The sequence below is a fragment of the Trachymyrmex septentrionalis genome, unplaced genomic scaffold, assembly GCF_001594115.1.
Source record: "Trachymyrmex septentrionalis isolate Tsep2-gDNA-1 unplaced genomic scaffold, Tsep1.0 scaffold333, whole genome shotgun sequence".
Taxonomy (NCBI): domain Eukaryota; kingdom Metazoa; phylum Arthropoda; class Insecta; order Hymenoptera; family Formicidae; genus Trachymyrmex; species Trachymyrmex septentrionalis.
Window position 1 is genome coordinate 1 of NW_017305498.1, and position 12,921 is coordinate 12,921.

Genomic DNA, 12,921 nt, shown 5'->3' on the forward strand with positions numbered 1-12,921 from the left:
ATGAAATAGCGAGCTTCTTTTCATACTAATCGCTTGTTTCAAGTGACTGAAAATGTTTTCTTGACAATTTCGGCCGCTTGGCAGCTCTAGGTCATCAATAAGGGACGAACTAAATTTAATTTAATTTAATTTAATTTAATTTAATTTAGTTTATTGCAAAGCTATATATTATATATGAAAAAGACTACATATTAATAGAGTAATAGACATAAAATATGATATATTGTAATACTCGTAGACTATAGTTAACATAAACATAAAACAATAGTAGCTTGCAAATGGTTAGGCGTCAGCAAAATTGCTTTTACAAAGCCTATTAGTAACAGAACCCGAGTAAGACAATGCAATAAGAGATAAACTAATAATCATACACACACATACACTCACATACATACACACACGCGCATACACCCGCAAACACACCAATCAATCTCGTTTAAATGTGACGCGATGAAACGCGAAGCAACAGAGGATAGAGAGGGAGAGGTTTTAATAACATATAAATTTTAATATAAAATATTGTAGTAACGGTGTTATAACTCTCTTAATCCAGAATAGTATAAATCATATTAAAACGTAACACTTTACAAGATATGTAATTGTTTAAAATTTTTCATGTTTTTGTTATATATTTCTTTCATAAACTCAAGTAATAAAAGTAGAAGTTCAATAGAAAAGTAGAATTTTAATGGAAAAGTTATAAACCAGCATTTCTCTTCACGAAAAACTTCGAAAGGCTATTAGAAAAGAAATGCGTATGTTTGAGATTCGAGACTGGTAAAGAAAATATTATATGCGAAAAAATATCGAATAATTATAAAATGTACGTTTTTTGCTTATAAAACGAAAGATATTGATTGTATGGAAAAAAGATCGGTATGAAAGATGTACAGGAAGCGAGTGAACACTGATGCAGCGAATTGATGCTAAAGAACTGAATATATAACCTAAAAACTCAGAAAAACATTCTAAAAGCCATCTGTCGAAAAAATTTTGTACCTACTACACAAAGACGAAGTTTAATTTAAATTACAATGAAGAGATCAGTTGTGTAACGACACTACCTGCGTGCTCCTCCGTAACGGCTTACGGAAGACCAAGACGGCGGTCAGTATAAAGTGCTGTAACTTCATGAACTTTTCGAATTTCTTCAAACATCTTCAAATATATATTCTTAAAATGTTAATCTTTTAAAAAATGCAATTTAAAAAAAAATCAATTCTTTGAAACCGAGAAAGGTATAGCCTTTTTAATGCTTCATGTCAATATACATCAAAATAGAGTATAAAATATTTCATAAGCTATTGATTTTTTTATATTTCTACTTTTATATGTAAAACTAGAGGTATAACTAGAAGTGCAATGTAATATTCAAAACAACTGTATAGTTCCATTTTAAAAAAGTTAAATAATCTTTTATGTTTTATGGGCGACTAAAAAAGTTTATCTAGAACAAAAATAATGGGAGTAAAAGGTTCCCCACAAAATCATTCCTTTACCTCAAATATTTCTTCGTATCTTTTATACTTTTCGAGATTCCTTGAAGCGAAAGTTAAAATGGAACATTTTATATACAGGGTGTTTAGAAAATAATGATAAATTTTTCCCATAAAAGCAGAATTGCTGAAAATTGGTCTTCAATAATTTTTTACTTAAATACTATCAACTTCACAAAAAAATTATAAGAGACAATAATTATTTATTTTCTTTTCATAAAGTTCTAAGAATTTTTTTCAGAATTTTTTAATACTGTATTTTTTCATGTTGGTAAAAATAAAAAAATGCAGTTCTAAAAAGTTAATAAAAAATATTTTAAAAATTCTTAGAATTTTATGCGAAGAAAATAAATAATTTTTGTTTGTTATAATTTTTCTGTAAAGTTGATAGTATTTGAGTAAAAAAATATTAAACATCAATTCCAATATTATTCTTTATTTATCAATTTCAATGTTTCAATATTAAACAAAGTTGTCGGCAATTTATTTTTTGCAATTAATCTTATTAACTATTGCTAAAATCGTAAAATGGTAGAGGATTTTTCTTTTCTATTGTATAATAGTTTAGTCTATTTTGCCTTTATGTGAAAGATTTAACATTATTTTCCAAACTCTCTGTATACATACAGAAAAAAAATACACATACACATACACACGCACACACACGCACGCACGCACACACACAAAAGAATAATTAACTTTAACATAATCACACATTTTGTACCAATCACAAATTATATTGTCCTTTAAATCGAATTCGGATAATAAATAATATTTTGGTTATTATTAGTATTTCTCGTGTGTGTGCGTGCGTGCATGCGTGCGCTCCTGTCTTTATGGTTGATTAATTATAACAATTACGAATTGTTTATAGGCACGTACACTTACAACTATGCTTTATATCTAACAAATTAAACAAAATATTCAAAATACCAATGTTACTTCACACGTTATGGTTCTTCATACAATTTATACATATGTATATCAAAATATCTGATATATTTCGATACAGAGATCAAGCATGGACATTTGAATATACTTTAGACGGCTTATATGATATTTCCAATTTCATTGTGCACAGCATCATATTTATCATATTAAACTACATATGTCAAACTGTTTACTATAAGGTATGATAAAATTAAAACATTATTAGTTATTTATAACTAAAATTATTTATAACTATTGTATAATTAAAAACACAAGCAACAATTTTGCAACATTAAAATTACACATATCGAAGTTTTCTTTCAAATGAAGCAATCTTTTGAGTGCAAAAGTTTATTAAAAATTTTATTAAAAATTTTCATACTGTATAAAAACAATTTTAGATAAACGAGACAGTAGTAATTCTTCACAAATTGTCCAATTATAATCGCGATGAGGTGTTACGTCGTCTGGTAAATAATGACAAGATTTTATGAAGAATTAAAATTATTGTATACGTAATTTTATTAGCGCTCATAAAAGTTCGGGCATGTGCATAAATTTCATCGAATGATTATGTAAAAAATTGGAGCATTATAAAATTGTGTTATTGGTTTTTGTTATTTGATTTGTCAGGCATCCGTTTTTGTTCATTATAATTAAAACAGCAATTGTATCTGTTTATACACATTAGGATACTTATTCATACGTGCTAACGCCATAGGTAGAGTGGATTAGGAAGTTTTATAAATCATTTTTCATTTTATACACAAATATTTGTCATTTATTAGTTATACTATCAGTATTTTACAAAATAAACACTACGCATTTTAGCACATAAAATTGAAAACGTTTTATGAAACTTTTGCAATTAGTGTTATACGTACAAGTAGTCTAAAATATATAAAAGAATATATCTATTTTTAAAATTATAATGCTGAATTGTATTCAATTTGAGTTATTTTCAATCATTTCTATAGATGGCTACTGATTTTTTTCAATATGCCGTTAACTTAATTAAAATAATGAAGTTAAATTTAACTCAAGAGAATATTTTAAATTTATCTAAAAATTAATTATTAATGCGAACATTATTTACTCTGAAACTGGAAAATGGATGGACTTTTACTCATATTGAAGTTATAAATAACAAAATGTTATTTAACTTAAGGGTTAAGATTGCTCCTTTGATGTCTAACAATGTTGATGTTAACACAATTGATGTTTTATAATAGTGTTTTAATTTTTTACATAGTCGTTATTTAATAGAGTTTATGCGTGTATCCGAACTTTCATAAAAGATATATCTCACGTTTCAATTATTTAATTCAATTATTTCATTTCAATTAGATTTTACAATTTATATTCCAAATAAAACTCAAGAAGGTAAAATTTGGAGTGGGATATTTTTACTATGGATATAATTTCATTTACCAGGTACTAATACTAAATAAAATTGTAATCGTATAATATGAACGTATATATACGCATAATATATAATACATAGAACAAACACTTCTATATTCAATCCTGCAAATTATTTAAATATCTATGTTACGTCCAAACTCCGGTCATATGTGTGGATAGGTTTAGAGAAAAAAGGAATAAAAATGAAGCATGGAAGTACGTGAGCAGTCGCATTGTCTCGCATGCATCCCCGCGGGAAGGGGATCGAATGCACCTTTTACAGTTCTAAAATATGAGTCCTGAAGGGACATTATAACACCTGTTTCCAACAAGCAGTGCAAACGTCGGTTCAAGTTTTGAGTCAAGGAATGTAATTCTTATAACTTGGGACCGAACATGTGTGATCTCTAACAAGCTGTGGAAGTCGGTACGAAGTCTTATGATTCTTAAATGTAGAGATTAAGGCACGTCACATTAGAAATATTCTAGTTTATTGTTAACACTAAATTTTAGATGTATTACAGAAACATTATTATTTAAATTCCTAAGGTCTATTTTTATAAAAATATAGGAACACCAGATGTGTGTGTGATAATAGAATATTAAATTGCTTATGAACTATTCATTTCGCGTTTATAATAATTAGTATTATTACTATAGTGCGCGCGTGCGTGCGTGCGTGTGATGTGTATATAATATAAAAAAAGAGAAACAAAAATTGCCACTTAAAAGCCAACCCGGTTAACGGTGCGCAGAAATTTTTATTAATATTTAACAAATATGCATACGTTCGACCAATTATTTAAATCCTTATCAATGCAAATTAAAAAAATATAAGTTATTAATAATACATAAATATACCGAATGATAGTAAATGTCTTATAATTACGTATAAACAGAGCATGATATTTTGCACATTTAATTATTGAACAAGTCAGAGTTGCGAACAAAAAAAAATTCATAAATTAGAAGTATTATAACAGTGGTCGATTATTAGATAATTATTATATTAATAATATAAAGATTATTAGATAAACCAATGTATAATGTATACCATATAATTGTTGGACTTAATCGTTAGAATTAATTATTGCTCTATATATTTTGATTTGTTTCTTATATGTTTTTTCTTTTGTAAGATTCAAATCGCATTACTCATATCTCGTGCCCACATGTTTACGAGGGCGTGCTACTATGTGTTTTCCTTTTTGTCCGCCACTACTATGTATCGCTGCCGCGCGTCACTTCCTTCTTATTGGTCTCGTCACGCGACTCACTTTTAAGCAAGCGTAACAACCACGTGCATTCTTTAATAAAAGCGATTCGTTCAAGAAGTGTCGTCATTATTGCCTGCATCCACACTCCTAGCCTCTCAACAATATTCTCTTACAATTGTGAGAAATCATGGCAAGCTTGAATCTGAGTTCGGTGTGTGAGTATGTGTGTGACGAAGAGGCGATACGGAAATTAGTTTACTTTGTGAATCACGACGGAGGAAGGGGAGAAGAGATTATAGAAAAAATTTACGGAGACGAAATAGGGGACGAGTAATCGCGGGAGGTGTACTGGGATAGCTGCATGGAGTGACTGCCCAGCTATGGCATTTCGGATTTTATTCGGGTCAAAATAATCAAGACCAATTATATAGGCATCTGTTGCTCATTGAAATCTGTCAATTAAGGACTCAAAAGAGTCACGGGATAAATGAAGAAATGATTACGCAGAGGAGGAGCGAGAAACTCTTCCAAAAATTCTATACTCAAGGTCGAATCGACTGATGATGATGGTCGAAGTGATGAAGGGATAGACTGAATAACGGAATCGAGAATTGGAAATGGGGCGTCAGAGAAGATTCGCTCCGTCAGAGTGTTCGAAAACGCGGGTGACAGAGATCAAGGAGGAGGTGAAGGAAATCGAGGGGAAAGCGGAAAAGATCAAGGAGGTATCACTTCGACCTCTTCTTGGATAGATCGAGTCGGTAAAGCTGATGGTGGCGGAGGTGGTGGAGGTAACGCGGTTGGGTGACTCCGATTCCGAGAGGTTTCGAGAACCTCCTAGTACGCCAGGTTCAGGAGTCTCCGTGCTTCGAGGTGCACTCGTTTTCTAAGCCAATGTATGGGCGGTTGGTTAAGCGTGACACTACAATTATAAGTCGGATTAGACTTCGCGGTGAATGTGTATATACATAAAACTTGAAGAGGGACTTACTGCTACTCAGTTTTTTGGTTTTTAGAGATGATTGTCAGAGGTCGATCTTACTGGTTTCTGACTGTACGTGGCTGAATGTCCTGTGGACCTAAGTGATTTGGAGATACTGGAATGATTCGATCGTGTCGTGGATCGCAATCAAAGTTGATTGATAGATCTGATCGCGGATCGGCAGAGTGTCGTATTTAGTACTTGAAATTTTACTGGACTGGTAGTGAACCGGCAAAGGTTCATGGTTGAATTTTGACTGATGCTTGTTCGTGAAGGACTTTTTTTTATATTCGTGAGTTAGTAGTGCCGTGTGCAGGCCTCGCGTATGTTACTAGTCTAATCTAGAATTAAAATTAGGTGTATCGGTTGTGAATTGGACACTGGAATATGGGATCTAAAACAACATTCGTCATCGATCATTTCCCGGATGTTCAATGGTTTAGAGCCACATGTGTCATTTATTATAGACAACTCCTGTTTCAGTTTCTAATCCTTAATCTATTTACTTCTTTGTTCCTCGGGATAAAGTTCTTCTATTCGACATGTTATGTCCAAGCTCCACGCGCATGCGGAGCTGAGGGGGTGAACGCAACAAGGAACCGAATTATTAGACCGATTTGATCGTGTCCAGGCTCCAGACCGCAAGTACTAGGGAAGGACCGACGCAAATCGGGAGGCACTTCGCTTCGTCCTGAGGCTCCTAACGAGCCGGGGGTTGAGCGGAGGACGAAGTGGAAGCCTTTGCTCGTGCTCCGCTAAACGGACACACGAGTTGGACGTACTTTTAAGTTAAATGGCCCAAACTGTGTGTGTGGGTCAGTGTGCCGAGAAAGCACACTTTAACGCCAGTTGTGCCAATACGGCCGTATGCCCTGACTTTCGGTCATGGAACTTAATCCAAGTAACCAGAGAGAGGGCGAAGTGCAATCGCGGCAGAGCTAACGAATACAAGGAGAGATTATTCATAATAAATATTGACCGAGAAATTAATTTAATAATGGTATAATAAAAAAAGGCAATATACATTTTCTTTGACTAATAATAAAAGAAATACAATTTTTATTTATTCTAACATATATATGCGGATTTACGTAATCCGTTGTGTGTGTGCGTGCGTGCGTGCGTGCGTGTGTGCGTGCGTGCGTACGTACGTGCGTGTGTGCGTATATGTGTGTGTGTGTGAACTCGGAATGCGGATATTATTTCGGGAAATTTATAGGGAAAAGTTGAGAGGAGGAGGGAAAAATTAAAACTGCGTAGGTTCATACGGTTGGAGAGAGAAAGGATCAAGGGGATTAAGGGATGGTATGAGGACCGAGAACAGGCCATCGGATCCTGCGATGCTCACAATTACCTGATCATCATAGGAGGGAGTAAAATAGGTCATATACTCTAATAATTGGGCATCATGGAAAAAGAGAGGAAGGTGCCCAGCGGGAGAGTAACTATCGGGATGGACATATGGAATTGAGGGGGTAGTATCAGTGATGGGAAGTTGAGTAATCGGGAGTGGTGATGGTGGATGCGGGATAAAATTAGCGGGGCAAACTGGAGACGGATTGGAGACAGGGAAGTAGGAAATTTCAAGCGGTGGGGAGAGTGTTGCAATAGAAAACTGCACGGTCGGAATCTGTTCCCGGATCGATGGCTGAATTGAAGGTTGCTCTCGCGAATTTATCGCGATGTTAAGTCGGGCACGGGCAGCGAGTTGGCTACTAGTCCTCGCGGCGGTGACGAGGGGCGAAAGAACGGCGTGAACGCACTAAAATTGTAATCTTTAAAGTGGGACTTCAAAAAAAAAGAAAAAAAGAAAAAAGAAAGAAGGGGAGGAACCAATGTAGAGAAATCAAGACTTACTGCTCGGAGATGGCAACACGTCGGAGAAGGTGACGTCTACCGTAGGATGCTGTGCCTCAGATTCATGGATTTTCTCTGATCGAGCAATGTCGTTGATTTAAAGTAGACGCACTGACTCTACTGGCGAGAGAGAACTTCGAAAATCGGCTATAAGCTTATTGAATATCGCGATAACTGTAGCCTCTCGACACTTAAAGAAAAATCTCCGTAACCTCTTAGAGAAAAATCACCGTAGCCTCTCAAAACTTAGAGAAAAATTAGCGTAGCCTCTCAAAACTTAGAGAAAAATCACCTCGAGGGCCGCGGAACCACGATTTTTATACTAATCGCCCCCGATTATTCAAATTCGGATTGGTGGAATAGGTTTTGTTAGCTAGTGGTAGGATTTTCCTTTGCTCTCGGATTGGTCAAGATCTTGAGGGAGGAAAGGATTGTTGACAGGAGTCTGTAGTATGGGAAAGTGTCCTCCAAAATTTTATGATCTTAAAATTTATGGGAAAACGCACGTCTCGCGCACCAAGAAAGCGCGCTTGCATCGTCGCCATGAGACCACCTAGAATCTACCCCTGAACGTCGCGTACCGTTTCTTGGATTTTTGTAATTACGGATTCGCGAGAATCGTCCGCGATTTGACCGTTAATCTTGGCGCCGGTCTTACGCTATCCATACATATAATATTTATTATTAATTTAGTCTATCTCGGCGACATTTACGAGGAGATACCGGATTCCTCGTTTTAGTTTTTAGTGTATAAAAAAAAGGAAAAAAGAAAAAATTTTAGTGTTTCGACGAATTCCAGATCTCCACGAAAGAAAAGAGTCGTGCGAGTCCGCCGGACGTAACAGACACTTGGTTCAAATATTTAATTTAACAATTTCGTCCCGAGTGGATTATTAGTCTATAAAGACGAATATTATTCGGTTCGTTATTGTAACTTCCTATGGTAGAAACAGATGATCTACCAATAATACTTGTTAATAACTTTTACGGTGATAACAAAAATTCTCATCAAAGGAAAGAACTATGGAGTCTGGACGTAACATCTAAATAGCAACATTATATTGAAATTACTTTTCAATTAACTGCATTTGATTATCTTTCATAATTATTTTATGTATAAAATTTTTTTTATAAATAATTTAAGCAAATATTTTCATTAAATAATAATAAAAGTGTAATATATTTTTTTCAGTTGCACATTGCAGTTTTGGACTACCTAATATTTATACTATCGGTACGTAATCTATATGAGACAATGCTACAAGAAAAATTTATTGTAAGTGTGATAATACATTTTCCTGAAGATTTTTTTGCTCTTAACGCCATACCAGAATTTGCTATGCTCGGCAAAATTTTGAGTAAATCGAAATGCATTGGAGTAAAATGTTTTTGGCCATTTGTAACATTTTTTTATGGCAAAAGAATCCAGATAATCAAGCATGATTTAGCAAATTGATACGTTACCTTATGTTCAACATACATTTGCTGTACGTTCCCACATAAAAATGGGACATATTATAAATGCAGCATTATGATTGCTTATGCATGCAATCAGTTGATGAAATTTCAACAATAAACGGTCAGCAATAGCTGTACGTTATGCTGCCAGCATAATAACAGCAATATAACAGTTATGAATGATTAATCATTCCATCTTGAGCATTATGAAGAAAATATGATGGCAACAAAACATATATAATAATATCTATTCATTGTTGCATGTATGTCTCGAACCTATAAAGTTTTTTAATGTTTTCGATGGCATTGTAGTTTGTTGCTAAAAAAATGTTATTGAGAAAATCACTTATCCACGAGCATTATGCATCTTTGCCGACAGAGGATTACTACTCTAAATAAGAATCATATGAGAAAAAATATAAGGAGTACAGCATTTTGCATATGGATAAATCCCCAAAGTTGAGCTTTAATATAAAAGTGCCTTCAATATTTAAGAAAGCGACTTCCGATTTTATCTGTTATAGATTGCCGACTTTTATTACCACTAACTCTTATGAGCAACTTGACGACAACAGTTACCCTCTTATAAACCCATTGTATATGTTGTTAGAAATTACAAGGCAACATGATGGAAACAGTTTCCGCCTGAAGAGTCAAACTTTATTTACAATAGATATTATATATGCCCTATGGAGACCTTCAGTGTCAGTTTGTAAATTAAAACTATTTTTCTGCTTTTTAATATTAAGCATCTTAGAAATTAAGCGTTTCCTATAGCAAGGCTCTTCATCCAAAATTTTAACATTGGAAATCATGGTCATACTGCAGCCTGTGCTCCGTTATGACAGAACGGACAGAAGTGTTATGTCTAATATGATTACGATGTCCTGTAATTCTGGTTTTCAATTATCTGCCCGTCCGTCCAATATATGTACGACGCATTACAATTATTACACGAAATTTTAAACTACTTGCTCTTAGATATATGAGGACAAATATCCTTTTGTACTTTAATATATTTACCCATTTTATTAAGACTATAAAAAGATATCCTAATGTCGTTTTTATTAAAAATGACTTGATCAGGATGAAATCAGATACTCGGAAGTATTCGAAGTTACTGATTACGAATTTGATCTCAGATTTTCGAAATTCAAAATGGCGGATCCAAAATGACAGATCGATTTGCAAAAAGTGACCTGATCAGGATGAAACCGGGTACTCGAGGGTTTTCAAAGTCGCTAATTACGAATCTGATCTCAGATATTTGAAATTCAAAATGGCGAATTAATTTGCAAAAAATGATTTGATCTCGATGAAACTAGGTACTTGTAAGTTTTAAATCGCTGGTTGCAATTCTGGAATTTGCAATTTTGCTTTTCCGATTCCAGATTTGTAATTAGCAATTTCGAAAACTAACGAGTACCTACTTTCATTCAAATCAAATCATTTTTCGCAACTTGGTCTACCATGTTGGATCGGCCATACTGAATTTCGAAAATCTGAGGTTAAATTCGTAATCAATGACCTCGAAAATCTCCGAGTACCCGGTTTCATTCTGATCAAGTCACTTTTTACAAATCGGTACGCCATTTTTGATCCTCCATTTTGAATTTCGAAAATCTGACGATTAGAACCTTGAAAATGAGTCTCTGAGTGGGAACTTTGGCATGGAAACTCTGAGAACTTTCAGATATAATGAATTTTCTTCAGAAAAATTGCAATTTTTACGGTTGTTTACCAGGTGTACAAGTATGAAATGCGGATTTAAAAAAAAAACACGTTAAATTCGGAAGAATGATAAAAACAGCTTTATTCAAAATATGCTCCATTGCTAGTTACACATTTTTCCTATCTTTCGGGCAATTTGTAAATACCACGCCAGTAAAAAACTTCCCCCTTTGCCGCGAACCATTCATCGAGCAATTTTTCCACATCTTCGTACGAACCAAAGCTCAGCAAGTGCGTGACCCATCGATGCAAACAAGTGGTAATCGGAAGGAGCCAAGTCTGGTGAGTAAGCCGCATGGGGTAGAACTTCCCAGCTGAGTGCTTCCAATATGTCGCGAACCGGTTTTGCCGTATGTGATGGAGCATTGTCATGAAGAAAAATGACTTTGTGTTGTCTCTTTTGGTATTCTGGTCTTTTTTCAAGCAGCGAACGGTTCAAATCGATCAATTGTTGTTGGTAGCGTCCAGCATTAACCGTTTCACCAGGTTTTAACAGCTCATAATAGACCACACCCTTCTGGTCCCACCAAACACAGAGCATTGTCTTTCTGCTAAAGCGATTCGGTCTTGCGGTCGATATGGATGGTGCTAGGTCTACCCATGATTTTTTGCGCTTGGGATTCTCAAAATAAATCCACTTTTCATCCCCAATAACGATACGATGCAAAAATGACTTCCTTTTGTATCGTGCAAGCAAAATTTCACATGTGTTTTTGCGCTTCTCCATCTGTCTGCCGTCCAACTCATGCGGTACCCATCTTCCGGTCTTCTGAATCTTTCCCATCTCTCGTAGGCGATTGGAAACAGCTTGTTGACTAACGCTCAATTGCTCTGCGAGTTGTTTTTGTGTTTGTGAATCATCTTCGTCCAACAATGCTTGCAATTCCACATCTTCGTACCTTTTTGGCGGTTTTCCGTGTTCCTTGTCTGCAACATCGAAGTCACCACTTTTAAAACGTCGAAACCATCGTTCACACGTATCTTGCGATGGAGCATGTTCACTATAAGCTTCTCGAAGTAATCGGTATGATTCAGCAGCAGTTTTCTTCAAATGAAAATAAAAAATTAATGCTGTCCGCGAATGCTCTTTGTTTGGTATAAATTTCGACATATCGGACACAGCAACACAACACTATGCAAACACTTTTTCAATTTATCACTCGTGCGCGTCTGACACTTGTTGACGGCACTTCAAAATTGCATAACAGTCAAATCTTTATACCACACACTGCATTGATGCACCATCTGTTTTCTCAAATCCGCATTTCATACTTGTACACCTGGTATTTGTATAAACAAAGTCACCCATGGTTTCGAATTATTGCACACCGATTCTTATTCTTGAATGTATAACTGCCAAAACACAAAAAAAAGCTCGAAAATTAAATGAAAACTATCCAATTTAGAAAACAGTTATGGAAAAGATGGCATCCCACCTTGATGCAGATGCCACCACACTGCAAAGGGTGGTAAAAACCAATTACCTTTTTTCTGCAAAAAAGTGTTAAATGTGAGCAAACGTCATTTTTGCCCATTTCATTCCAATTTACTTAAAATCCTAACGTGCTGAGCCAATTCTGCCACGACATTGTGTTCAGCGTGAAAAATCTACGAAAAATATTTTGTCATATTTCAGAGAAAAAAAAATAATTTTTTTTTGTCCCCAGGAGCACATGTTGATTTTATATACGCTTCTTAAATATTTGTAAAACATCAGTTACGTTTAGAAAACGTATGTAAAACGTATATAAACCCATAAGTGCTACTTAGAATATAATAGATCTTCTATTCTCTCTAATGAATGAGAAGAATGATTTGATTATGTTTTGATATCAATCTACATAAT

The 12,921-nt window shown here is 34.6% G+C and overlaps 1 protein-coding gene across 1 annotated transcript; it reads left to right on the forward strand.

Annotated features, from left to right (window-relative positions):
- Nucleotides 1-2,396: 2,396 nt before the first annotated feature.
- LOC108750213 lies at nt 2,397-9,162 on the forward strand (the record flags this gene model as incomplete). Its single annotated transcript, XM_018489526.1, has 4 exons — nt 2,397-2,626; nt 2,828-2,896; nt 3,774-3,860; nt 9,079-9,162. Coding segments are annotated over exons 1-4 (435 nt in total), but the record flags the coding sequence as incomplete, so codon positions are not given.
- Nucleotides 9,163-12,921: the final 3,759 nt, after the last annotated feature.